Here is a 25,626-nt window from a genome sequence, read left to right as displayed (position 1 = left end):
ACAAATAATGTACTAGCTCTGAGGAGGTGGTAACTTTACTGACCGCAATCCCTACTCCTAACACCAACACTAGAAATAGCCGTGGAGCGTACCTAACTCTGCCTAGACGCCTCTGCACAGCCTAAGAACTAGCTACCCCTGAAGATGGAAACGGAAAACTATCTCGCCTCAGAGAAACCCCCAAAGGAAGATAGCCCCCCACAAATATTGACGGTGAGTGGAGAGGGAAATGACAAACTCAGAAATGAAACTAGATTTTAGCAAAGGAGGCCAATACTATCTAAATAGACAGAGATAGAAAAGGCTACTGTGCGGTCAGTATAAAAACTAAAAGTCCACGCAGAGTTTACAAAAAATAACCACCACACCGACTCACGGTGTGGAGGGGCAAATCTGCGACCCCAGAGCTTCCAACTAGCCGGAATATTTCATAATGACAAGCTGGACAAAAGAGACATAAACTAAACAGAACAGAAGGTCATAAGCAGGGAAACACCCAAAAACTAGCAGAACTTATCTTAAGCTGAAAATGGACTGGCCAACAGAGAACTTCCAGGAAAGGACTGAATCCACAGGAAATACATTGACAGCTGGCATCCACTACAGCCAAAAGCCCAGTTAAATAACAAGGCCAGGGAACCGATTAGTGAACGCAGCTGCTAAGTTCCACTTGAAACCACCAGAGGGAGCCCAAGAGCAGAACTCCCAAAAATACCATTCGCAACCACAGGATGGAGCCCAAGAACGGAATTCACAACAGTAATCCAAGCGAAGCCCTTGTCTCCTAGAAAAAAAGAAAAATAATAAACCAACAGTATACTCCCTGAGTCCGACGTAGTCCATAAGGGTCTATGCACATGCCTGCATGTTTTCACGGACCGTGTGTCCGTGTGCAAAACAAGGAGACATGTCCGTTTTTCTCCGGCAGCACGGTCCGCAAAGTGGCCCGCACATGTGCACACAAATAACAGTGTGCACTCTCCTCCGTGTGCATGTACCGCCACAGGAGAAACAGCGCTACAGTTAAGCGCTGTCCCCTGCGTGTGGTGCTGAAGGTGGCATTCATCTCTTGTCTCCTGCTGCGCTCGCAGGAGAGAAGAGATGAAAAATCTATTTATTTTTTTTTTTGTTAAAAATAAAGTTTGGGGGTCACCTCCCACCTCCCACCCCCCGTGCGCCCGCCCGCTTGCAGAGAAATACTCACCCAGCTCCCGCGATGCCTCCTCTCAGTGCCGGCAGCTTGTCCTGTGTGAGCGGTCACATGGTACCGCTCATTACAGTGATGAATATGCAGCTCCACCTCCCATGATGTGACTAATCATTAGATGCGGTTTTACCGCATCTAATGATTATGGGTAATTTATGGTGCAGCGCCACATTGTAAACAGACATGCTGCGTTCTGAAAAGATGCGCCGCATGTCCGTTTACGCGGGTCTGCAGCATGAGTGTTTTAATGCATAGTGGAGATGGGATTTCAGGAAATCCCCTCCACTATGCTGTAACATCTGGACGCTGCGTGTTTGATGCTGCGGCTCTACGCAGTGTCAAATACGCAGCGTTTCCTGACTGGGGAAACACACCCTTTTGACCGTGATTATAACAGGTCGGGAGGGCGGGTGATGTCTTCTCCATTTCAAATGGTGAAAGAAAGAGGCAGAAAGACAAATTTACCTCTTGTATATGATCCCCTACCTCCCTTACAGAGAGAGACCAGCTCACACCCTTCTCACAAAAAGAGACAGAGTTACCTCACCTGTATAAGCCCCACCCTCCTCACAGTGACACACCAGGCTCAAACATATCCTTCAGTCTAAGGGTATGTGCACACGTCAGGATTTCTTGCAGAAATTTTCCTGACAAAATCCGGTCATTTCTGCCAGAAATCCGCATGCGTTTTTTTTGCGTTTTTTACGCGTTTTTTGTGCGTTTTTTTGTGGATTTTATGTGGATTTTTTTAGTTTTTTTTCCTGACACTCCAATTTAATGGGAAATCCGCAAAAAATCCGCTAAAATAATGAACATGTTGCTTCTTTTTATGGAATGCGGGGTTTTTTTCGGAAAAAAACGCAACATGTTCACAAAAAAATGCGGAATGCATTCTAAATAATAGGATGCATAATATATATGCGGTATTATAGCGTTTTTATCTGGAAAATCCGCAAAAAATCCTGAAGAAATCCTGACGTGTGCACACACCCTTAGGGCTCCTTTTCACTTGCGTGAAATACGGCCGAGTCTCGCAGGTTAAAACCCGGCTCTGCCGCCAGCACTAGGGAGCGGATTGTGCAGCTCCATGTATTGCTGTGCGGCCGCACGCTCTGCTCTGGAGTGCCGGCGGCAGAGCTGGGTTTTAACCTGCGAGACTTGGACGTATTTCACGCAAGTGAGAAGGAGCCCTAAGGCTGTGTGCACACGTTCCGGATTTTTTGTGGTTTTTTTTCGTGTTATTTCGCTATAAAAACGTGATAAAAACCTCAAAAAAAATGCTCACATTAAGCATCCTATTAATAGAATGCAATCCGCATTTTGTATGCACATGCTGCTTTTTTTTCCGTAGCGGAAACGCATTCCGGAAAAAAACGCAGCATGTTCATTAATTTGCGGAATCACGGGGATTCCGCACACCTAGGAATGCATTGATCTGCTTACTTCCCACATGGGGCTATGCCTCTCTGACCTTTCCCGGCGCCTGCGCACTGCAGTACTTTGCTCTGCCCTCAACAGGGCAAATCAGTACGTCTGCGCTGGAGCCGCGGCAGGAAGACAAGAAGAGGACGTCATCGTAAGAAGATAGGAGGCCCCGGTCCGCGACGCCCATCGTACAGGGACCGCCCCTGGGTGGGTACAATCTAACTTGTCTATTCTGGCACTTAGCCTCTCTCTTCCCACTCCCGTGTAGCGGTGGGATATGGGGTAATAAAGGGTTAATGCCACCTTGCTATTGTAAGGTGACATTAAGCCAGGTTAATAATGGAGAGGTGTCAGGACTCTGAACATTTTCTATTACCTTTTGTGCATTACTGCCCTATTCCAAGTTGGCGTCTTTGGTCTCATGTGCACTGTGTCTTCCTGCTATAAAACTCCACCCCAGCCTTCAGTCTGTGCTAGAGTATTCAGCCTTGCATCCAGCTCCTGACCTCTGGTGACTCCCTGGCTATATACATGCTCCTGTGAACCTGTGGGGTTATCCTGCTACTCTGCTCTGAGTTCCTGCTGCATACACAAGTTTCCAGTAATCCTCCTTCATCTGCTGCTCGTGTTTACTTCCATCTGCATTTACTGGACATGTAAGCTGTTTCTGCTCTGCAAGAACCTGAAACTATTACCCAGGCCTCCCTGGTGTAATACTATTGTAGGAACTCTAAGATTCTGGTAGCATGGGGCAATGAACAGACAGAGACGGGTTTCTTTAGAGCAAATAGTGTATTTGTAACACAGCAAAAACACACAAACAATATACTGATAACTCGCAATGAAACAAGTCCCTTAGCCATATACAGCAAAACAGAAGAGTCCTTAGGCCAAAGTCCTTGGCAAGGTGAGTGAGACGGGTGACGTGCAGATCCAAACACAGCTGGTGCAGAAAGAGTCAAATCCGGGTATGAAGTAAACACAGGGAAGTCCAGAAACAAGTCCTCAGGTTAATCCCAGGTGTGGGATGAACACGGGTAAGTCCAGAAACAAGTTCTCAAGTTTATCTCAGTTGTGGCATAAACACGGGTAAGTCCAGAAACAAGTTCACATAAAGAATTATACTGGTGTAATTTCCAGTAGCTCCCACTGGGGGGAGTAAATAAGGATTTAGTAGCAAACACAGTCTAAGTCCAGCAGCAAGCCCCAAACACAGTTCCAAAACAGAGTTCTTACCCGGAGGAGAGAACCAAGGGTTAAGTTCCCAAGCCAACAGACTGAGAGCGTAACTTACATAGGCAGAGAATGTCCAGAGCCACGGGTAGAAGTACAGCAGACAAGCAGCTGAGCTGATGGAGAAACCAAGCAGAATACTGCAGCAGAGAGGCTAACACCTGACCCGGGTTTTAAACAAATGAACAGGAAGTAAGGCAGACAAAAACAGCAAACTCCATCTTAACGAAGGGAAAAATCATTCACAAGGTAACTTGGAAAACCCGGAATACTGACATTACTCCCCCCCTAGAAACGGCCTCAGGACGATCCTGGACCAGGCTTGTCTGGGTATCTATGATGAAATTGAGCAACCTTCAGGGGAGCATTGATGTTACTTACTGGTTCCCAAGAATCCTTTTCAGGAGAGTAACCCTGCCATCTAACCAGATACTGAAGTCGGTTCCTATGAAGTCTTGAATCGATAATGTCCTGTACAACAAATTGTTCTTCGCCATCAACCAACACTGGTGGAGGAGGAGGTACGATACGTCCCTGAAATGTGTTGAGAGAGACTGGTTTTAATAAAGAAACATGAAATACTGGGTGTACCTTTAGAGTTCGTGGCAGCTTCAGCCGACAAGCAACAGAGCTCACAATCCCAGTGATCTTGAATGGACCGATGAACTTCTGCCCCAGCTTCTGCGAAGGAACACCCAATCTTAGATTCTTGGTAGACAACCAAACCGAGTCTCCTACCTTATACATGGGTGCCGGTTTCCGGAATCTATCAGCCGACTTCTTATAACGCTCCTGTGCTGCGGTCAGGGAGACTTTCAAAACTTCAAGATTACGTTGCAACACTGCCACTCTGTCTTGAACTGCTGGTACCGAAGTAGCAACCGGAGACCTAGGCAAAATATTTGGATGATATCCCAAATTGGCGAAAAAAGGCGTTACCTTCGTGGAACTGCTCTGTGAGTTGTTATACGAGAATTCTGCTAACGGAAGAAGCTTCAGCCAATCATCCTGCAAATGACTGATGTAACAGCGTAGATATTGCTCCAAGGTTTGATTGGTTCGTTCGGTTTGCCCATTGGTCTGAGCATGGTATGCAGAAGACAAGCAAACATTAATGTGGAGTGCAGAACAAAATCCTTTCCAAAATCTAGAGGTAAATTGTATTCCCCGGTCAGAGATGATCTCATCTGGTACCCCATGCAGCCGGAAAACATTCTGAATAACCAGATCCACTGTCTCTGTAGCTGAGGGAAGACCACTGCAAGGAATAAAATGAGCAGCCTTCGTTAGACGGTCCACTACCACCAGAATAGTATTCTTACCGCCAGAGGTGGGTAACTCCACAATAAAGTCCATCGAAATAGACCCCCAAGGGCGAGATGGTACGGGTAGTGGCTTCAGAAGGCCAGTAGGTGAAACACGAGGAACTTTGTACCGGGCACAAACCTCACAAGAGCGGACATAGTCATTCACATCCTTCAAACAGGTAGGCCACCAGAAAAAGCGACTTAAAAATTCCTGCGTCTTCTGTACCCCCCGATGACCAGCCAATACGGAGTCATGGACCAATTTGAGAATTCGAAGTCTCACAGCCTCAGGGACATAAATACAGCGTTCTCTAAGCCATACACCATTCTGAAAGACAAGATTCACATTGTCAGGTGGGGCAGCAAGAAATACGTCACCATCATAGGCCAGCTTGATCTCCTCCCACAGGTCCCGGTCCTGGAGCACTCCTATGAAATTGGCATCCGACAAGATGGTCTTAGACAGGGTCCCAGGCACGGAGTCCATCATGTGGATTCGGGATAGTGCATCGGCCTTCCCATTACGTGAACCTGGGCGGTACGAGATGACAAAATCAAACTGGTTTAGGAACAAACTCCGCCTAGCTTGTCGAGGAGAGAGACATCTGGCGGACTTGAGGAATTCCAAATTACGGTGATCTGTGAGCACTACTACCTGTTGAGTTGCTCCCTGCAAATGGTGTCTCCATTCTTTAAAAGCGGAAATGATTGCCAAAAGTTCCTTATCTGCAATATCATAGTTCAGTTCAGCAGATGATAACCTGCGAGAAAAGAAGGCACACGGGTGCAGCAAATCTTTATCTCCGGTTCGTTGTGAGAGGATTGCTCCCAGTGCACAGTCAGAAGCATCCACCTCCACGACAAAAGGCAGTGCAGGATCCGGGTGCGTCAATATCGGAGCCGTGGTAAAACAAACCTTTAGGCGATCAAAGGCTTCCTGGGCTTGCGGAGACCATACAAACTTCTTCCCCTTCTTAGTGAGGAGAGTGATGGGACGGACAATTTCCGAAAAATTCCAGATAAAACGTCTATAAAAGTTAGCAAAACCAATGAATCTTTGTACCTCTTTAACGTTTCCTGGTACCGGCCAATCTATGATCGCCTGGATCTTGCTGGACTCCATATTCAATCCCTGAGGAGAAATAACATAGCCTAAAAATTTAATTTTGGAGCAATTAAATTCACACTTTTCGAGTTTGATATACAAATGGTTATCTCTCAAACGTCTGAGCACGGTCTTGACATGTTCCTGGTGTTCCTGTAGGGAATCAGAGAAAATCAAGATGTCATCCAGGTAAATGACTACATAATGATCCAGTAAATCCCTGAAAATATCGTTGGCCAAGTGTTGGAAAGCAGCAGGAGCGTTACAGAGTCCGAATGGCATCACAAAATATTCAAAATGTCCATACCGACATCTGAAAGCTGTCTTCCATTCATCTCCGGGACGTATACGGAGTAAATTATATGCCCCGCGAAGATCTAATTTGGTGAATATTTTAGCTTGGCGAACTCTCTCCAACAATTCAGGAATTAACGGCAATGGGTACCTGTTACGGATGGTTACCTTGTTTAGCTCCCGATAGTCAATACACGGTCTTAGAGTGCCATCTTTTTTCTTTACAAAGAATATGGGAGCGCCCGCTGGTGAAGAAGATGGTCGGATAAACCCCTTGGCTAAATTCTCATCTATATACTCCTGTAATGTCTTTAATTCTGGAGCTGCCAACGGGTAAACATGGCCAAAAGGAATCGCTGCCCCGGGAAGCAGCTCTATGGGGCATTCATATGGTCTGTGTGGAGGGAGTTGGTCTGCCTTCCTCTTGTCACAAATGTCTGAAAATTCCTGGTAAACCAGAGGGAGAGTAGATACCTGTTTCGTTTCCTCCAAATTCTGGGTAGCTGGAGCCGTTACCGTTGGACTGATGGTAGGGCTACACTTCGGAAGGAAGGATATCTCCTTGGTTTCCCAATTGATGTTTGGATTCTGTGTCCGTAACCAGGGAATTCCTAAAATTACAGGAAAATGAGGAGAAGATATTAACATAAATGATAGGGTTTCCAGATGGTCTGGTTCCATCTTACACTTCAGAAGCACCGTCTCCCGGTCTACAGGCCCAGAAATTAATGGAGAACCATCCACCGTTTCCATGTTGACTGATGAGGCTCTTAGCTGTGTCTTAATACCATGTTCCCTGGCAAAAGAAGAATCCATGAAATTTCCACCTGCTCCAGAGTCTATCATAGCAGAACTTGGTATCCACTGTCCCTCCCACAGAATCTGAATAGGAAGAGAACAATGTGAGTATTTCTCCCCTTGATTAGTGTTGAGCGATACCGTCCGATACTTGAAAGTATCGGTATCGGAAAGTATCGGCCGATACCGGCAAAGTATCGGATCTAATCCGATACCGATACCCGATACCAATACAAGTCAATGGGACTCAAGTATCGGACGGTATCCTGTATGGTTCCCAGGGTCTGAAGGAGAGGAAACTCTCCTTCAGGCCCTGGGATCCATATTACTGTGTAAAATAAAGAATTAAAATAAAAAATATTGATATACTCACCTCTCTGACGCAGTCTGCACCTTACCGAGGGAACCGGCAGCCTTCTTTGCTTAAAATGCGCGCGTTTACTGCCTTCCGTGACGTCACGGCTTCTGATTGGTCGCGTGCCGCCCATGTGACGGCGACGCGACCAATCACAACAAGCCGTGACGTAATTTCAGGTCCTGAATGCCTAATTCTAGGCATTCAGGATTTGAAAATTACGTCACGGCTTGTGATTGGTCGCGTGCCGCCCATGTGACCGCGACGCGACCAATCACAACAAGCCGTGACGTAATTTCAGGTCCTGAATGCCTAATTCTAGGCATTCAGGATTTGAAAATTACGTCACGGCTTGTGATTGGTCGCGTCGCGGTCACATGGGCGGCACGCGACCAATCACAAGCCGTGACGTAATTTTCAAATCCTGAATGCCTAGAATTAGGCATTCAGGACCTGAAATTACGTCACGGCTTGTTGTGATTGGTCGCGTCGCCGTCACATGGGCGGCACGCGACCAATCAGAAGCCGTGACGTCACGGAAGGCAGTAAACGCGCGCATTTTAAGCAAAGAAGGCTGCCGGTTCCCTCGGTAAGGTGCAGGCTGCGTCGGAGAGGTGAGTATATCAATATTTTTATTTTAATTCTTTATTTTACACATTGATATTAATCCCGATACCGATTCCCGATATCACAAAAGTATCGGATCTCGGTATCGGAATTCCGATACCCGCAAGTATCGGCCGATACCCGATACTTGCGGTATCGGAATGCTCAACACTACCCTTGATCTTTAGGGAAGTCGACATCACTGTTAGGGGAACCACAGCATCTAGATGTAAACTGGTCTCTGAGACTTCTGACTCAGTGTCCGTATTGTCATAATCCCCTACTGCCGCCAACACCTTGTTTGGTCGCCTGGGACATTTAGGACAATTAATAAGGAAATGATCCGATTGACCACAGTAAAAGCATAAGCGTTCACGAAAGCGATATTCACGGCGTTCGTTACTCCCACGTTTCTGTAGTGAGTCCACTTGCATAGGCACCTCCTCAGCTTCCCGCGGGTTCTTGTTGGTAGTTTCCCTAGACGGAAGAGTAAAATTAGTGATGCGATTTGAAGCCGCCCATTTCTCTTGTCTGCGTTCAGTTAGGCGGATATCAATACGCACACAGTGTTGTAAAAATAACTCAAACTCCTGTGGAGACTCTGAGCGAGCTAGCTCATCTTTGATTGTACTGGACAATCCTTTCCTAAAAATTGGTAATAAAGCATTATTATCCCAGTTGGTATCCACTACTAACCTCTTAATTTCAGTAATATATTCTATGACTGAACGTTTCCCCTGGCGTAAGGAAAGCAAGGATTTTTCAGCGGAGGCACGGCGGTTGGGATCATCAAACATTTGCGCCATAGCTGCCAGAAAATCATCCAAATTATTTAGACGGACATCGCGACTTTCAACCATAAGATTTGCCCAAGCCAGTGCCCGTGATGTCAACAACATAATAATACATAGTACCTTAGATCTATCAGACTGATAGTAAGAAGCATGTACATCAAAAAATAATATACATTGATTAACAAACCCACGGAATTGACTTCGGTCACCATTTAACCGGAAAGGAGGCAATTTAGGCATACTGGTAGGTGGTGTATGCTGAACAGGTGGTGTAACCTGGGCGTCTACCAAGGTACGTAAATCTTGGAGAGCCTGACCAAACACCTGCGCATTGTGGTTAGCCCGGGAGTCCATGTCTCTAATTTTATTTTGTACAGCCGCCACCTCCTGCTGCAAGGAGTTAATCATAGCAAACATCTTGTCTACCCGTGTCTCTGTCATTGCCCCAGCAGAATCTCTTTTTTTTTAGGCTGGAGTATCCTGTAATACTATTGTAGGAACTCTAAGATTCTGGTAGCATGGGGCAATGAACAGACAGAGACGGGTTTCTTTAGTGCAAATAGTGTATTTGTAACACAGCAAAAACACACAAACAATATACTGATAACTCGCAATGAAACAAGTCCCTTAGCCATATACAGCAAAATAGAAGAGTCCTTAGGCCAAAGTCCTTGGCGAGGTGAGTGAGACGGGTGACGTGCAGATCCAAACACAGCTGGTGCAGAAAGAGTCAAATCCGGGTATGAAGTAAACACAGGGAAGTCCAGAAACAAGTCCTCAGGTAAATCCCAGGTGTGGGATGAACACGGGTAAGTCCAGAAACAAGTTCTCAAGTTTATCTCAGTTGTGGCATAAACACGGGTAAGTCCAGAAACAAGTTCACATAAAGAATTATACTGGTGTAATTTCCAGTAGCTCCCACCGGGGGGAGTAAATAAGGATTAAGTAGCAAACACAGTCTAAGTCCAGCAGCAAGCCCCAAACACAGTTCCAAAACAGAGTTCTTACCCGGAGGAGAGAACCAAGGGTTAAGTTCCCAAGCCAACAGACTGAGAGCGTAACTTACATAGGCAGAGAATGTCCAGAGCCACGGGTAGAAGTACAGCAGACAAGCAGCTGAGCTGATGGAGAAACCAAGCAGAATACTGCAGCAGAGAGGCTAACACCTGACACGGGTTTTAAACAAATGAACAGGAAGTAGGGCAGACAAAAACAGCAAACTCCATCTTAACGAAGGGCAAAATCATTCACAAGGTAACTTGGAAAACCCGGAATACTGACACCTGGCTGAGCTAAGATATTATTTGAACTGCCTTATAAGCATATCTATCTGTGTTTTGGACTAAGCAAGGACTTATTCATGTCAAGTATCCTCAAGAATAATTGTGCTTCATAGACTTTCTGCGTGATTGCATTTTCCTCTGAAGTTTTCTGCAGACTGCTGTTGTGAATTCCGTTCTTGGGCTCCCTCCGGTGGTTGTAAATGGCACTTTTGTAAATTCTGCCCTTGGGCTCCCTCCGGTGGTTTTAAGTGGAACTGCTGCTCCTTGGATTTAGCTTAGCAGCTGCTTCCACTCTCCTGCTCTGCTATTTAGCCTGGCTCTGATCTTCAGCCTGTGCCAGCTGTCAATGTTTCTTGGTTGGATTCAGATCTCTCCTTAGATTTCCTTGTTAGTCGGTCCAGTTCAGCAAAGATACAAGGGCATGCAAGGGCATGTTCATTTGTTGTCCACTTTCTGTGGACTTAATCGTTCAGCTCATTTTATGTTTGCTCTAGTCCAGCTTGTCAGTATTCCATATTCTGTTAAGCTGGAAGCTCTGGGGAAGCAGATTTGCCCTCCACACCGTTAGTCTGGTGTGGAGATTTTTTGTAAACTCTGTGATGGAATTTTCTAGCTTTTAATACTGACCACACAGTATCCTTTCCTATTCTGTCTATCTAGTTAGAAGTGGCCTCCTTTGCTAAATCCTGATTTCATTCTGTGTATGTCATTTCCCTCTCTACTCACAGTTCATATTTGTGGGGGGCTGTCTGTCCTTTGGGAATTTTCTCTGAGGCAAGATAGCTTTCCTGTTTCCATCTTTAGGGGTAGTTAGCTCTCCGGCTGTGACGAGATGTCTAGGGAGTGACAGGAACATTCCACGGCTACTTCTAGTGTTGTGTTAGGTTCAGGAACTGCGGTCAGTAAAGATACCATCTCCTCAGAGCTCGTCCATGTTGCTCCTTAACCACCAGGTCATAACAGACTGCTAAGCTGCATTTAATATTTACTCCAAGTGTTGTGGACTTGAGTTTCTCTCTGCACCTGTTTGAATCACCGTGTAATAATATAGACTTTACCACTTATAAAACTGTGTCCTGTAGTTGTCTTGTTCCACGCAAAGAGTCTCCTGAGTTATCCCCTATAATTATTACAAGAGGTGTCAATAAGACACCTATCCATTATTAATCCAATAGTAATAAATGGTTAATAAAGCACACACACATTAGGAATAAAGTATTTTAATGAAATAAAGACACATGGTGTTGTAATAGTTTATTATACTCTCAATCCTATTGAAGACCCTTGTCACCTGAAACAAAGTGAAAATAAAAAATCAACAATATCCCATACCTTCCGTCGTTCAGTCTTTTCCCACGCTGTAAATCCATCTGAAGGGGTTAAATAATTTTACAAGCAGGAGCTTTGCTAATGCAGCTGTGCTCCTGGCTGTAAAATCTGGGGAATGAATGGAAAGCAGGGGAACGTAGCTACCTAGACTTGCGGTGCTGCGCCCCCTGCTGGCATAACCTCAGATGAACTCGAGCGTGGGAATTTTTCTGATTATGCCATACGGATTCCATACAGAGGTTTACATGCGCAAAATACGCTGCCACACCCTGCCTACGGTGACATACGGATCACTATTTTGGGAACATTTCTGTGTATTACGGCCGTAAAAAATGGACCATATTTTCATACGCCTAGTGTGACGCCGGCCTTACAGAATGCTGTAGATAAGCCCCTGATGCTGGTGGGCTTAGCTCACTTTCGATTTTGGGGGTGACAGGTTCCCTTTAAAATCTAGACTGCTATCTATACAAAACTGCAGGAGGTAAAGGTCAACCCTTCACGAAGTAATACCCTTCTCCGCCTATTGCTCCTGTGGTTTCTTGACTTTTGGATATGGAACGGATCCCCACTCCATCTTAAAATAACCATATCTACAGTAAACCTAGGCACTAGAATAAATACACAAAACATATTATTTTGGTTGTCAAAATCACAACCAACCACAGCAGGAGTCAGGTGAAGTGCTAGTACATTAGGATTCACAAGTACTGCGATATCCCCAGCTGCCTGACATACAGCACCAGGACAGACAGCCATAAAAGGGGTGACATGTACTGGCTTGCCATTCAAGCAGAGCCAGTAAACTTTCAGGGCACCTATGACCCCTATTATCCTCACTCCTGTGCTTAACCACTGTGCCCACCCCTGATTGACGTTACCATTACAACGTCCTTGAGGCTGGCCACCAAAGCTGAGCCTGTTCGGTTTTACATCCTCTATTAGTTACAATGAGTCCACCTTAACTTATCTGCAACTTCCCCCTGACTCCTAGTGTTGAGCGATACCTTCCGATATCCAGAAGTATCAGTATTGGATTGGATCGGCCGATATCAAAAAAATATCGGATATCGGATACCGATACCCGATACCAATGCAAGTCAATGGGACACAAATATCGGAATGTAAATAAGCCCTTTCTGTCCTTCTACATCCTGTTCCGGAGGGGGGAAGAGTGTGGGCGGTGCGTGGACGGACACTGTGCGTGTCTGTGTGTGCGGGCGGGGTCTGTGCGGGCCTGCCGGGGATCTGTACGGGCCTCTCGGGGGTCTGTGCGGGCCTGCCGGGGGTCTGTGCGAGCCTGCCAGGGCTCTGTGCGAGCTGCCGGGCGTCTGTGGGGGCCTGCCGGGGCTCTATGCAGGCTACCGGGGGTCTGTGCGGGCTGCCAGGGGTCTGTGCGTGTGTGCAGGCATCGTCCAATGGGACTACAAGTCCCATCGGACGATGCCTGCTACAGTGACAGTGATTGACACATTAGCCAATGATGGGACAGTAGGAGGAGGAAGGTATCCTTCCGCACTGTATTCCTCCGCCGCTGTAATAAAAATAGTCCCTAGTCTCACTTTTGGCATTGCTGTGTGAGAAATTTTCCCACGCAGCAATTGCCATAAAGTGAGACTTTGAACTCTAGTAACCTCTCAGTGATGCACTGCAGGAGCCATTGTCTCCTGTCAGTGTGTCACTGAGGGTCCCATAGAGCAGTGACATCACCGGTTGTCACTGTTCTATAGGGGAGATCGTTGTGGGACACTCATTATTAATTGGACTACGGCGGACAAGTAGTATACGGTTTATTATTTTACGTTTTTTGCAGGCGCTGAAGTATGGTAAGTATGGTTAAATGAAGAATATTAAAATACTTTTTTCCTTTTTCATTTACTAGTATTGGATTAATAACGGATAGGCGTCTTATTGACGCCTCTCCGTTACTAACCTGGCTTAATGTCACCTTACAATAGCAAGGTGACATTAACCCCTTATTACCCAATATCCCACCGCTACACGGGAGTGGGAAGAGAGGGGCTAGGTGCGCCATCACTGAGTGGTTACTATAGTTCAAAGTCTCACTTTATGGCAATTGCTGCATGGAAAAATTTCTCACACAGCGGTTCCCTGAAAAATGGCCACAGGAAAATTGCCCACATGAAAAATGCCCACAGGAAAATTGCCCACACAGAAATTTGCCCACACTGAATAATGACCGCACATGATGCTCCATACTGTATAATGACCGCACATGATGCTCCATACTGTATAATGACTGCACATGATGCTCCATACTGTAAAATGACTGCACATGATGCTCCATACTGTATATTGGCTGCACATGATGATCCATACTGTATAATGGCCCCACATGATGCTCCATACTGTATAATGACCCCACATGATGCTCCATACTGTATAATGACCGCACATGATGCTCCATACTGTATAATGACCCCACATGATGCTCAATACTGTATAATGACCGCACATGATGCTCAATACTCTATAATGACCGCACATGATGCTCAATACTGTATAATGACCGCACACGATGCTCCATACTGTATAATGGCCACACATGATGCTCCATACTGTATAATGACCGCACATGATGCTCCATACTGTATATTGGCCACACATGATACTTCGTACCATATAATGGCCACACACAGCTACTCCTACACACGCGGCTGCGCTCCGTACACTTTGCACACACGGCTCCGCTCTGTACACACGCGCTCCGCTCCATACACCTCGCACACACACGGCTCCGCTCCATACACCTCGCACACACACGGCTCCGCTCAATACACCTCGCACACACACGGCTCCGCTCCGTACACACGCGCTCCGCTCCATACACCTCTTACACACACGGCTCTGCTCCATACACCTCGCACACACACGGCTCCGCTCCATAAACCACGCACACACACGGCTCCGCTCCATACACCTCGCACACACACAGCTCTGCTCCATACACCTCGTACACACACAGCTCCGCTCCATACACCTCGCACACACACGGCTCCGCTCCATACACCTCGCATACATGGCTCCGCTCCATACACCTTGCACACACACAGCTCCGCGCCGTACACATGCGCTCCGCTCCATACACCTCATACACACACGTCTCCGCTCCATACACCTCATACACACACGGCTCCGCTCCATACACCTCGCACACACACGGATCCACTCCATACACCACGCACACACACGGCTCCGCTCCATACACCACGCACACACACGGCTCCGCTCCATACACCTCATACACACATGGCTCTGCTACATCCACACTGTACACCTCCTGACCCCACACAAGGCAGCTTACTTACCTCATCCAGCAACCAGCACAGCCGAGTCCTGCAATCCACGGAGGCCCCGATCATGTGACCCCTGACTCCTCCCCTCCTGTGACCTCATCACAGGTCCTGTGTGCAGAAAGCAGGCAGCCATACGGAAGGGTAAGGGCCCGGGGCATGGCTTAACACAAGGGGGCGTGTGACGTGTCGGTCCTGCTGTCTGCGGGATCAGAGCGTCCTGTGCTGGACAGCGGGGCAAAGGCTAAAAACCGGGACAGTCCCGCACAATGAGGGACGGTTGGGAGCTATGTCATACACATATACTGCAGGTGCAGGCAGGCATAGGATGGAAGGAAATGCAGAGTGGATTTGAATAAGGGTATGTGCACACGTAGAATGATCATCTGTGGATTTTTCTGCAGCGGATTTGATAAATCCGCAGGGCAAAAACTGTGCATTTTTCCTGCGGAATTTTTGCGGTTTTTGTGCGGATTCCACTGCGGTTTTACACCTGCGGTTTTCTATTATGGAGCAGGTGTAAAACCCGTTGCAGATTCCGCACAAAGAATTGACATGCTGTGAATGTAAACCACTGCGTTTCTGCGCGTTTTTTTCCGCAGCATGTGCATTGTACAGTACATTGTACTGTAAACGCATGGGAAACCGCTGTGGACCCGCAGGTGCGGAAACGCTGCGGATCCGCAGCAAAATCCGCAGTGTGTGAACATAGCCTAAGGGTCTCTAGGCCCACACCCACCACAATGAGAGTAGAATAAGGGTCTCTAGGCCCAGACACACCACACAGAGTGGAATAAGGGTCTCTAGGCCCAGACACACCACAATGAGAGTGGAATAAGGGTCTCTAGGCCCAGACACACCACAATGAGAGTGGAATAAGGGTCTCTAGGCCCAGACACACCACACAGAGTGGAATAAGGGTCTCTAGGCCCAGACACACCACAATGAGAGTGGAATAAGGGTCTCTAGGCCCAGACACACCACAATGAGAGTGGAATAAGGGTCTCTAGGCCCCGACACACCACAATGAGAGTGGAATAAGGGTCTCTAGGCCCAGACACACCACAATGAGAGTGGAATAAGGGTCTCTAGGCCCCGACACACCACAGTGAGAGTGGAATAAGGGTCTCTAGGCCCAGACACACCACAGTGAGAGTGGAATAAGGGTCTCTAGGCCCAGACACACCACAATGAGAGTAGAATAAGGGTCTCTAGGCCCAGACACACCACACTGAGAGTAGAATTATTGTTAGCACAGTGGAATGACAACTCCTAATAACAGAATCCGTACTCTGGGACTAGGGATGAGTGAACCGAACCTGTAGAACCTGGAGAAGTAAACTGGGCCCAGAGACCTTTGTTGAAATCCATTCTGCATTTTCTTTGCTGCCTGTGTTGTGCTGTATTGTATTTTAATGGAGCCCATGGAAGTCAAGGACAATCACCTGGCAGCTAATTATTTGCAGGTGTGCAATGATTGTTTAATAAACTTAAGTTATTGTTGTTATTATTAGAACTCCTTAATAAACTGTTTTTAATAAACTTGTTGGTAGTTTTTTATGTGGGCAATTTTTGCCGACATTCTTCTGTGCTACAGAGCATCTCGCCTATAATTCTATACTATTCTCTGTCCTGCAGAGCATCTCACCTATAATTCTATACTATTCTCTGTTCTGTAGAGCATCTCACGTATACCTGCATACTATCCCCCTGTCCTGCAGAGCATTTAACCTATGATCTTTGCTATTCTCTATCCTGCAGAGCAACTCACGTATAATTCTATATTATTCTTCTGCTCTGCAGAGCATCTCACGTATACCTGCATACTATCCCCCTGTCCTGCAGAGCATTTAACCTATGATCTTTGCTATTCTCTGTCCTGCAGAGCATCTCACCTATAATTCTATATCATTCTCCTGCCCTGCAGAGCATCTCACATATACCTGCATAATATCCCCCTGTCCTGTAGAGCATTTAACCTATATATCTTTGCTATTCTCTGTCCTGCAGAGCATCTCACCTACAATTCTATATTATTCTTCTGCCCTGCAGAGCATCTCATGTATACCTGTGTTGTGATTTTGCTTTTTGCTCCCTCTAGTGGTCATTAGTGATTTGACTCTGGAGCGTCTGTCTTTTCCTATATCCTCACCTGGGCCGTTAGTTCAGGGGCGTTGCTATATAAGCTCCCTGGACCTTCAGTTCAATGCCTGGCATCGTTGAAATCAGAGCTAATCTGTTGTGCTCTTGTCCTCTGATCCTGGTTCCTGTTTTTCAAGCTAAGTCTGCTTCTTTGCTTTTTGCTTTTGTTTTGTTTGGTATTTTTGTCCAGCTTGTTCCTATCTGTATCCTGACCTTTGCTGGAAGCTCTAGGGGGCTGGTGTTCTCCCCCCGGACCGTTAGACGGTTCAGGGGTTCTTGAATCTCCAGCGTGGATTTTTATAGGGTTTTTGTTGACCAGATAAGTTATCTTGCTTTATTCTGCTATTAGTAAGCTGGCCTCTCTTTGCTGAACCTGGTTCATTTCTGTGTTTGTCATTTCCTCTTACCTCACCGTTATTATTTGTGGGGGGCTTGTATCTTGCTTTGGGGTCCCTTTCTCTGGAGGCAAGAGAGGTCTTTGTTTTCTTCTCCTAGGGGTAGTTAGATTCTCCGGCTGGCGCGAGTCATCTAGCGATCACCGTAGGCATGATCCCCGGCTACTTCTAGTGTTGGCGTTAGGAGTAGCTATTTGGTCAACCCAGTTACCACAGCCCTATGAGCTGGATTTTTGTATCTTGCAGACTTACACGTTCCTCTGAGACCCTGTCCACTGGGGTCATAACATACCTGCATACTATTCCCCTGTCCTGCAGAGCATTTAACCTATAGGTTTTTGCTATTCTCTGTCCTGCAGAGCATCTCACCTATTATATATTATTCTTCTGCCCTGCAGAGCATCTCATGTATACATGCATATACTATCCCCCTGTCCTACAGAGCATTTAACCTATAATTCAGCCTGTGGGAAATTTTCTGTGGGCATTCTTCACCTTGCACCTCAAATATCATGGATCTGAAACTTTGTGATGCTGCAATTGGCAATTTTCCGTGTGGGCAATTTTCCGTGTGGGCAATTTTCCGTGTGGGCAATTTTCCTGTGGGCATTTTTCCTGTGGGCATTTTTCTGGTCACCGTAGTGTGAATGTAGTATGTTGTATGTAGTATCTATGTATGTAGTATGTATGCGGTAAGTTGTATGTATGTAGTATGTAGTATGTATGTAGAATATAGTATGTATGTTGTATGTTGTATGTATGTAGTATGTATGTAGTTTTTTTTTTTACATTCAACACATTAGCCGGATGATGGGACTACTACTGTCCCATCATTGGCTAATGTGTCAATCATTGTGACTGTAGCAGGCATCATCTGATGGGACTTGTAGTCCCATCAGACTATGCCTGCACACATGCATAGACCCCCGGCAGCCCGCACAGACCCCCGGTAGCCCATACAGACCCCCGTCAGGCCTGCACAGACCCCCGTCAGGCCTCACAGACCCCCGGCAGGCCCACACAGACCCCCGGCAGGCCCGCACAGACCCCCGGCAGCCCACACAGACCCCCGGTAGGCACGCACAGACCCCCTGCAGCCCGCACAGACCCCTGGAAGCCCGCAAAGACCCCCGGCAGACACGCACAGACCCCCGAGAGGCCCGTACAGACACCCAGCAGGCCCGCACAGACCCCCGACGGTCACACACAGACCCCGCCCGCACACACAGACATGCAGTCTCCGCCCACGCACTGCCCACACTCCATTATAGTGCATCATTGCACTAGGGAAACTTCCGATTCCGGTATCGGAATTCCGATACAGCGAATATCGTCCGATACCCGGAATATCGGAATGCTCAACACTAATGAAGAGGTAAGTTCCAGACTGGACCAAGGAAATGCAGTGGACGTGGTGTATATGGACTTTTCAAAAGCTTTTGATACGATGCCACACAAAAAGTTGATACATAAAATGAGAGCAATGGGGATAGGGGAAAATATGTGTAAGTGGGTTAAGAACTGGCTCTATGATAGGAAACAAAGGGTGGTTATTAATGGAGCACACTCGGACTGGGTCGCGGTTAGCATTGGGGTACCGCAGGGGTCAGTATTGGGCCCTCTTCTTTTTAACATACTTATTAATGACCTGTAGGGGGCATACAGAGTAGAATTTCAATATTTGCAGATGACACTAAACTCTGCAGGGTCATCAATACAGAGGAGGACAATGTTATATTACAGGAAGATTTATGTAAACTAGAAGCTTGGGCTGATAAATGGCAAATAAGCTTTAATGGGGATAAATGTAAGTCATGCACTTGGGCAGAAGAAATAAGATGTATAATTATGTGCTTAACTGTAAAACTCTGGGCAAAACTGTCACTGAAAAAGACCTGGGTGTATGGGTAAACGACAAATTCACATTTAGTGGCTAGTGTCAGGCAGCTGCTGCAAAGCCAAATAAAATAATGGGATGCATTAAAAGAGGCATAGATGCTCATGAGGAGAATATAATTTTACCTTTATACAAGTCACTAGTGCGACCACACTTAGAATACTGTGCACAGTTCTGGTCTCCGGTGTATAAGAAAGACATAGCTGAACTAGAGAGGTTGCAAAGAGCGACCAAGGTTATTAGAGGACTGGGGGGTCTGCAATACCAAGATAGGTTATTACACTTGGGGTTATTTAATTTGGAAAAACGAAGGCTAAGGGGTGATCTTATTACAATGCATAAATACATGAGGGGACAGTACAAAGACCTTTCTAATGATCTTTTTACTTGTGGACCTGAGATAGGGACAAGGTGGCATGGAGGAAAGAAGGTTTAAGCATAATAACAGACGCGGGTTCTTTACTGTAAGAGCAGTGAGACTATGGAACTCTCTGCCGTATGATGTTGTAATGAGTTATTCATTACTAAAATTTAAAAAGGGACTGGATGCCTTTCTTGAAAAGTATAATGTCACAAGTTATATACACTAGATTCCTTGATAGGGCGTTGATCCAGGGAACTAGTCTGATTGCCGTATGTGGAGTTGGGAAGGATTTTTTTTCCCCAATGTGGAGCTTACTCCACACGTGTTTTTTTTTGCCTTCCTCTGGATCAACATGTTAGGGCATGTTAGGGTAGGATATTGGGTGAACAAGATGGACTTAAAGTCTTCCTTCATCCTTAAAAACTATGTTACCATGTTATCATATACCTGGTCAACATGACTTTTCCAAATATTTTCCTGGCACAAGCTGTTGACTTAGTTCCCTCATGTTATGAAGCCTTTGTTCTTTTGAGTCTGAAATCCTTCTTAAAGATAAACTTCTATTGAGGTGCATGCCATCATAAATGGCCAAGAACACCCATCCTACACCTGACTTTGTTCTGTAACTTGTGTATTGACTTCTGTTTATTTACACCCTAGGTTAGTACCTTGTATTTCTGGTCTAGTTCCCCATTAGCTAATGTTATCCATATAATTACGCATCGGCACACTAAGTCCTGGTATAGGACCTTGACCCGAAACAAAAAATGCTATACATAAAATTGTACCATCTGACCAGTTCATTACAGAACCTCATCTATTTGGCCAAGCATCAACGGTTCTCAAAAGCTGCTCAGAACCTTCTCAGGTAATTGGAGAGATAAGAGAACCACTGCACAGTCACTACAATGAGTCCGGTGTATCTATGAGAAATTACTAATCTGGGGGACATGAAACAATGGGAGGTTTTGAAGGTTAATTTGCTCTAGTCAAAATGTCCTCTTTTTGTTTGTTCTGTTGTAGCTCTTGCTTCATGTCGAAAGGAAATACATGGGATTTCACATTCCTACATTCGTCTTCCAGCAACTTTTGACCAATCTCCTAAAGAAATTATATGGAAACATAACACATCAGGAGTTGAATTGCAGATTGCCAAGATTCAGAATCATTCCATGACTGAAAGACTGGATGATCGATACAAGTTGTGTGATAATGGGAGAGACTTGTGCATCCATAATTTGACAAAGCGCGATAATGGATGGTACATTGCTGAGGCTACTGTGGCTGATGGTGGAATAGTAATGGAGACATTTTGCCTCACAATTCATGGTAGGTGTTCACATTTATTAGGATAATTGGAGCATACTAAGAGAAGCACTCCCATTAATGTTCTTTAATAAATATGTGTATATCTGTAAGGGGGAAGACCGGGCCACGGGTACCTGTACTAAACCGGGTCCGGAGCTGTCGAGGCTGCGTCCCATGTTGTCCGGGGGAAGGCAAAAAGGCCCGGACAGGTGCCCTGACCCGGAAGCCAGGGGCATGGTGAAAAGTGAAAGCAAGCAGCGTCAGCCAGTTTCCCGCCAGCAGTGACAGAGGCAAGGTGCATGCGCAGCATGCTCCGCGTTGTGTGCAGCCGGGCCTTAACGAGACACGGCTGACTCGATGCCAGGACACTGCCGGAGCTCACCGCAGTAACAGAGAGAGAGCCGAGATCCCTGTACAACTGAGCACTGCACATAAGCCTGAGGGCCAGAGAAGGGTGCAGGACTGTACACTGCTGCCCTCGTTGCCAGACATTGCCACGCCGCTCGACCTTGACCCTGACAGTCCTGTGGCCTAGTGGCTCAGTGGAAGGTACCGGAGACCAACCACTGCCGCCAGAAGACAGACTACTGTTGCCTGCAGGACGTCATTGAACAAGCACCGCGCTAGCCGTTGTCGGAGCTGCTGACTCCCAAGCATCATCTACAGCCTGAGGCCTGTTGCCTGTTCATTGTTCATTAACTCTGCATATCCGTTACAATATAACTGTTTATTTCCTCATTTAACTGTTTGCCTCCCTGCTTGGAGTATCCCATTGTTAAACTAAATTGTTAACCCTTGTTCTGCCTCTCGTGCGTCACTGCATCCCGTAACCTGCTCACACTTGGTGTAGTCAGCAGGATGTAGTCTACAAGCACAGAGACAGCAGATCAAGCGACCATGGGTGCCCCAGCTTGCCAAAATTCACAGGGAGCAGTTCACTGCTGTGGGACTGGACCGAGCGAGTCAAGGGAATGCTGAGAATGCACCCCATGACACCCGCTATACAGGCAGAGATTGCTGTGATAGCCCTGGATGGGGAAGCCAGATGCTCTGTGATGTTTCGCCCCCCTCCCCCCCCCAAACAAGTGGAACACCTTTATCAAGGTTCTGCAAATTCTGGAGGTGGCCTATCAGTGATGCCGAAGCTGTGAATTGGATAAACCTCTGGAACAGAGAGCTCACACCCAGATCATAGTGACCTCTGCTCCCTTAGAATTGCTGATGATCGACTATTTGACTGTGGGTCCCGCTCATCTTGGCTATGAACATTGTCTAGTACCTGTACTAAACCGGGCCCGGAACTGTCGAGGCTGCATCCCATGTTGTCCGGGGGAAGGGAAAAAGGCCCAGACAGATGCCCTGACCCAGAAGCCGGGGCGTGGTTAAAAGTGAAAGCGCATGCAGCGTCAGCCCGTTTCCCGCCAGCAGTGACAGAAGCAAGTTGCATGCGCAGCGTTCTCCGCGGTGTGCGCAGCCGGGCCATAACAACATGCAGCAGACCCAATGCCAGGACACTGCCGGAGCCCACAGGGAGAGAGCCGAGAGCCCTGTACAGCTGAGCGCTTCACATAAGCCTGAGGACCAGAGAAGGGTGCAGGACTGTACGCCGCTGCTCTCGTTGCTGGACATTGCCACACCGCTTGACCGGGACCCTTGATTGCGTTGGCCACCTCCAATTATGGACTAGAGGCTCAGCGGAAGGTACCGGAGACCGACCGCTGCCGCCAGAAGACGGACTACCGTTGCCTGCAGGATCTCATTGGACAAGCACCGCACCGGCAGTTGTCGGCGCTGCTGATACCCTAGCATCATCTGCAGCCTGAGGAACATCTGACCCGATAAGTGTTTGAAAGAACTGCCGTTACCTCATTCCTTGTTCATTAACTCTGCATATCCGTTACAATTTAAGTTTTTATTTCCTCATTTAACTGTTTGCCTCCCTGCTTGGAGTATCCCATTGTTAAATTAAGTTGTTAACCCTTGTTCTGCCTCTCGTGCGTCACTGAATCAGGCAACCTGCTCACATATCCATGACTATTAATATACTCACCTACCGCTGCTCCCTGTGGGATTCAGCACCATTCTGCTCCAATTCACGGTGACATCTCTGCTCTGTAGACTCCTCCTGGTCACACTGCGCTCTGCGTGACCCAGAAGCGGCTGTTACAATGTAAGTCTATGGAGCGTCAGAACGAGGCACCAAATAGGCTTACATTGTAGAAGAGGCTTATGGCTCACGCAGAGTGATAGAGAGGAGCGGAAAGGCGCTGGACACCGGAGAGAACAACAGTAGTGGAGTATATTAATACACTCGTACTACATACACACACATTTCATGAATAAAGACATTCATGGGAACTATAATCTATCTTTTCACACAAAACCTGTAAAAAGTAATTGCTGCTCTCCCCCCTGCTCTCTCCAGTCCAGTATATTGCTTCCCCCTGCTATCTCTGGTGTTAGCGCTGCTCCCCAGTGCCTCCGGTATAGCGCTGTCTCCGGTATAGCACTGCCCCCCCTGCCTCCAGTATAGCACCGCCTCCGTAAATCGCTGCCCCCCGCTACCTCCAGTGTAGTGCTGCCACCAGTATAGCACTGCCTCCGGTATATCGCTGCCCCCTGCTGCCTCCAGTATAGCGCTGCCCCCCACTGCCTCCGGTATGTTGCTGCCCCCCGCTACCTCCAGTATAGTGCTGCCACCAGTATAGCACTGCCTCCGGTATATCGCTGCCCCCTGCTGCCTCCAGTATAGCGCTGCCCCCCACTGCCTCCAGTATAGTGCTGCCACTGGTGTATCGCTGCCTTTGGTATAGCGCTGCCCCAGTATAGCGCTGCACCCTGCTGCTGCCAGTATAGTGCTGTCTCCAGTATAGCGCTGCCCCCTGCTGCCTCCAGTATATTGCTGGCCTCGCTGCCTCCAGTATATCACTGCCCCCCCGCTGCCTCCAGTATAGCTCTGCCTCCAGTATAGTCCTGCCACTGGTGTATTGCTGCCTTTGGTATAGCGCTGCCCCCTGCTGCTGCCATTATAGTGCTGTCTCCAGTATAGCGCTGCCCCCTGCTGCCTCCAGTATATTGCTGCCCTCGCTGCCTCCAGTATATCACTGCCCCCCCGCTGCCTCCAGTATAGCGCTGCCCCTGCTGCCTCGAGTATAGCGCTGCATCCAGTATAGCGCTGCCCCTGCTGCCTCGAGTATAGCGCTGCATCCAGTATAGCGCTGCCTTCGGCTGTCTCCAGTATTATATTTTTCACTAATGACTGTATCTGTATTAGTCATTAGTATTCTTATCACCATGTTTGTTTGTTATACAAGTCCAAGCTTTTTCTTTGTGTGGGCCGAACTGTGGTCGAGCTCATATGGAAACTTCAGGTCTTGTGGTTTATGAAGGAAGGAAACCATTCTTCGAACATTGTATTTTATAATTTAACAAAACGAGAATAGTGCCAAATGCAGAAAATAAAAAATGAACGAGATTTATACTGTAAATTAATATTGTTTCTTTCTGGTTACAGGTCCCGTCCCGCCTCCAAAGATCATACACAAAGTGAGGAAAATTGGGGATCAATGTTCTGTTAATCTCAATTGTTCCGTTAATCTCAATTGTTCTGTCCCATCAAAAACACCAAGTTGTTCTTTAACCTGGAAATACAGAGAAGGGAACTCTGGGTATCAGAATATGAGTAATGCTGAAAATAAAATTGAAGAAACCTTTCCACTAGACCACCAGGATATTGGATTTGTATGTCTAGTCCGAAACCCGGCCGACCAGAAGAACAACTCTGTCCAGATAAAACACTGTGCGGGTAAGGATTTAAAAATAAAATTATAAAGAAATGTAAATATGAGCGGTCTGCCAACACACGCTGAAAGTTGAAATTGTTTTTCAGTCTCTGATTTCTAAGAAAGGTATTGACAGATCGGGACTTGGGTCAGAAAAGTCTGACCTTCAGACCGTAGAGGCGCAGCACACTTGATGGTTACAGTTTGCCGCAGACATGCTAGTTACACTATGGCTGGGTAGATCTTTAAAATATAACACAACTAATAGGTTTTCAGCCCCAAAGAAAAAAAGTGTTTTGAACATGTGCGTTAATTAGGGTGGAAGTGCATTGGGGTAGAGATGATGCACTTCCAGTGTCTTGGCCTCCAGATGTATTCCCCACATAGTGCAGTCCTCCTCTGGTTGTCTTTGGTCGTGCCTCTTCATATCTTTCCCGATTATAGGTAAAGACATTGGGGAACCTATTGTCCATGCACACAGAATAGGTTGCACTAGACAGTCCGCTATTGTCCTTTTGGAGGAAATTCAATTTGGCCTTCCTTAAAGTCTCCCTATATTAGCTGGATAGTCTCGACAAGGAGAAATTGTGCCTCTTAGACCTCTGTCAAAAGCCTTTCACCCTACTGTGAATTGATGAACAAGAACTCTTAAACAGTGAGTCAAGGTTCATTAAAGGTTGGAAACGGA

At 46.8% G+C, this 25,626-nt stretch overlaps 1 protein-coding gene across 2 annotated transcripts in view; it reads left to right on the top strand.

Moving 5' to 3' along the window:
* LOC143807841 (uncharacterized) overlaps positions 1-25,626 on the top strand; it is a 42,947-nt gene that overhangs the window by 4,819 nt on the left and 12,502 nt on the right. For both annotated transcript variants that reach the window (XM_077289849.1, XM_077289943.1), the window contains exons 2-3: positions 20,872-21,177; positions 24,671-24,961. In XM_077289849.1, coding sequence (XP_077145964.1) covers positions 20,872-21,177; positions 24,671-24,961 — 597 coding nt within the window. The remainder of the gene's footprint in view (positions 1-20,871; positions 21,178-24,670; positions 24,962-25,626) is intronic.

Source organism: Ranitomeya variabilis, chromosome 1, assembly GCF_051348905.1.
Source record: "Ranitomeya variabilis isolate aRanVar5 chromosome 1, aRanVar5.hap1, whole genome shotgun sequence".
Taxonomy (NCBI): Eukaryota; Metazoa; Chordata; class Amphibia; order Anura; family Dendrobatidae; genus Ranitomeya; species Ranitomeya variabilis.
This window is presented reverse-complemented; position numbering and strand designations above follow the sequence as displayed.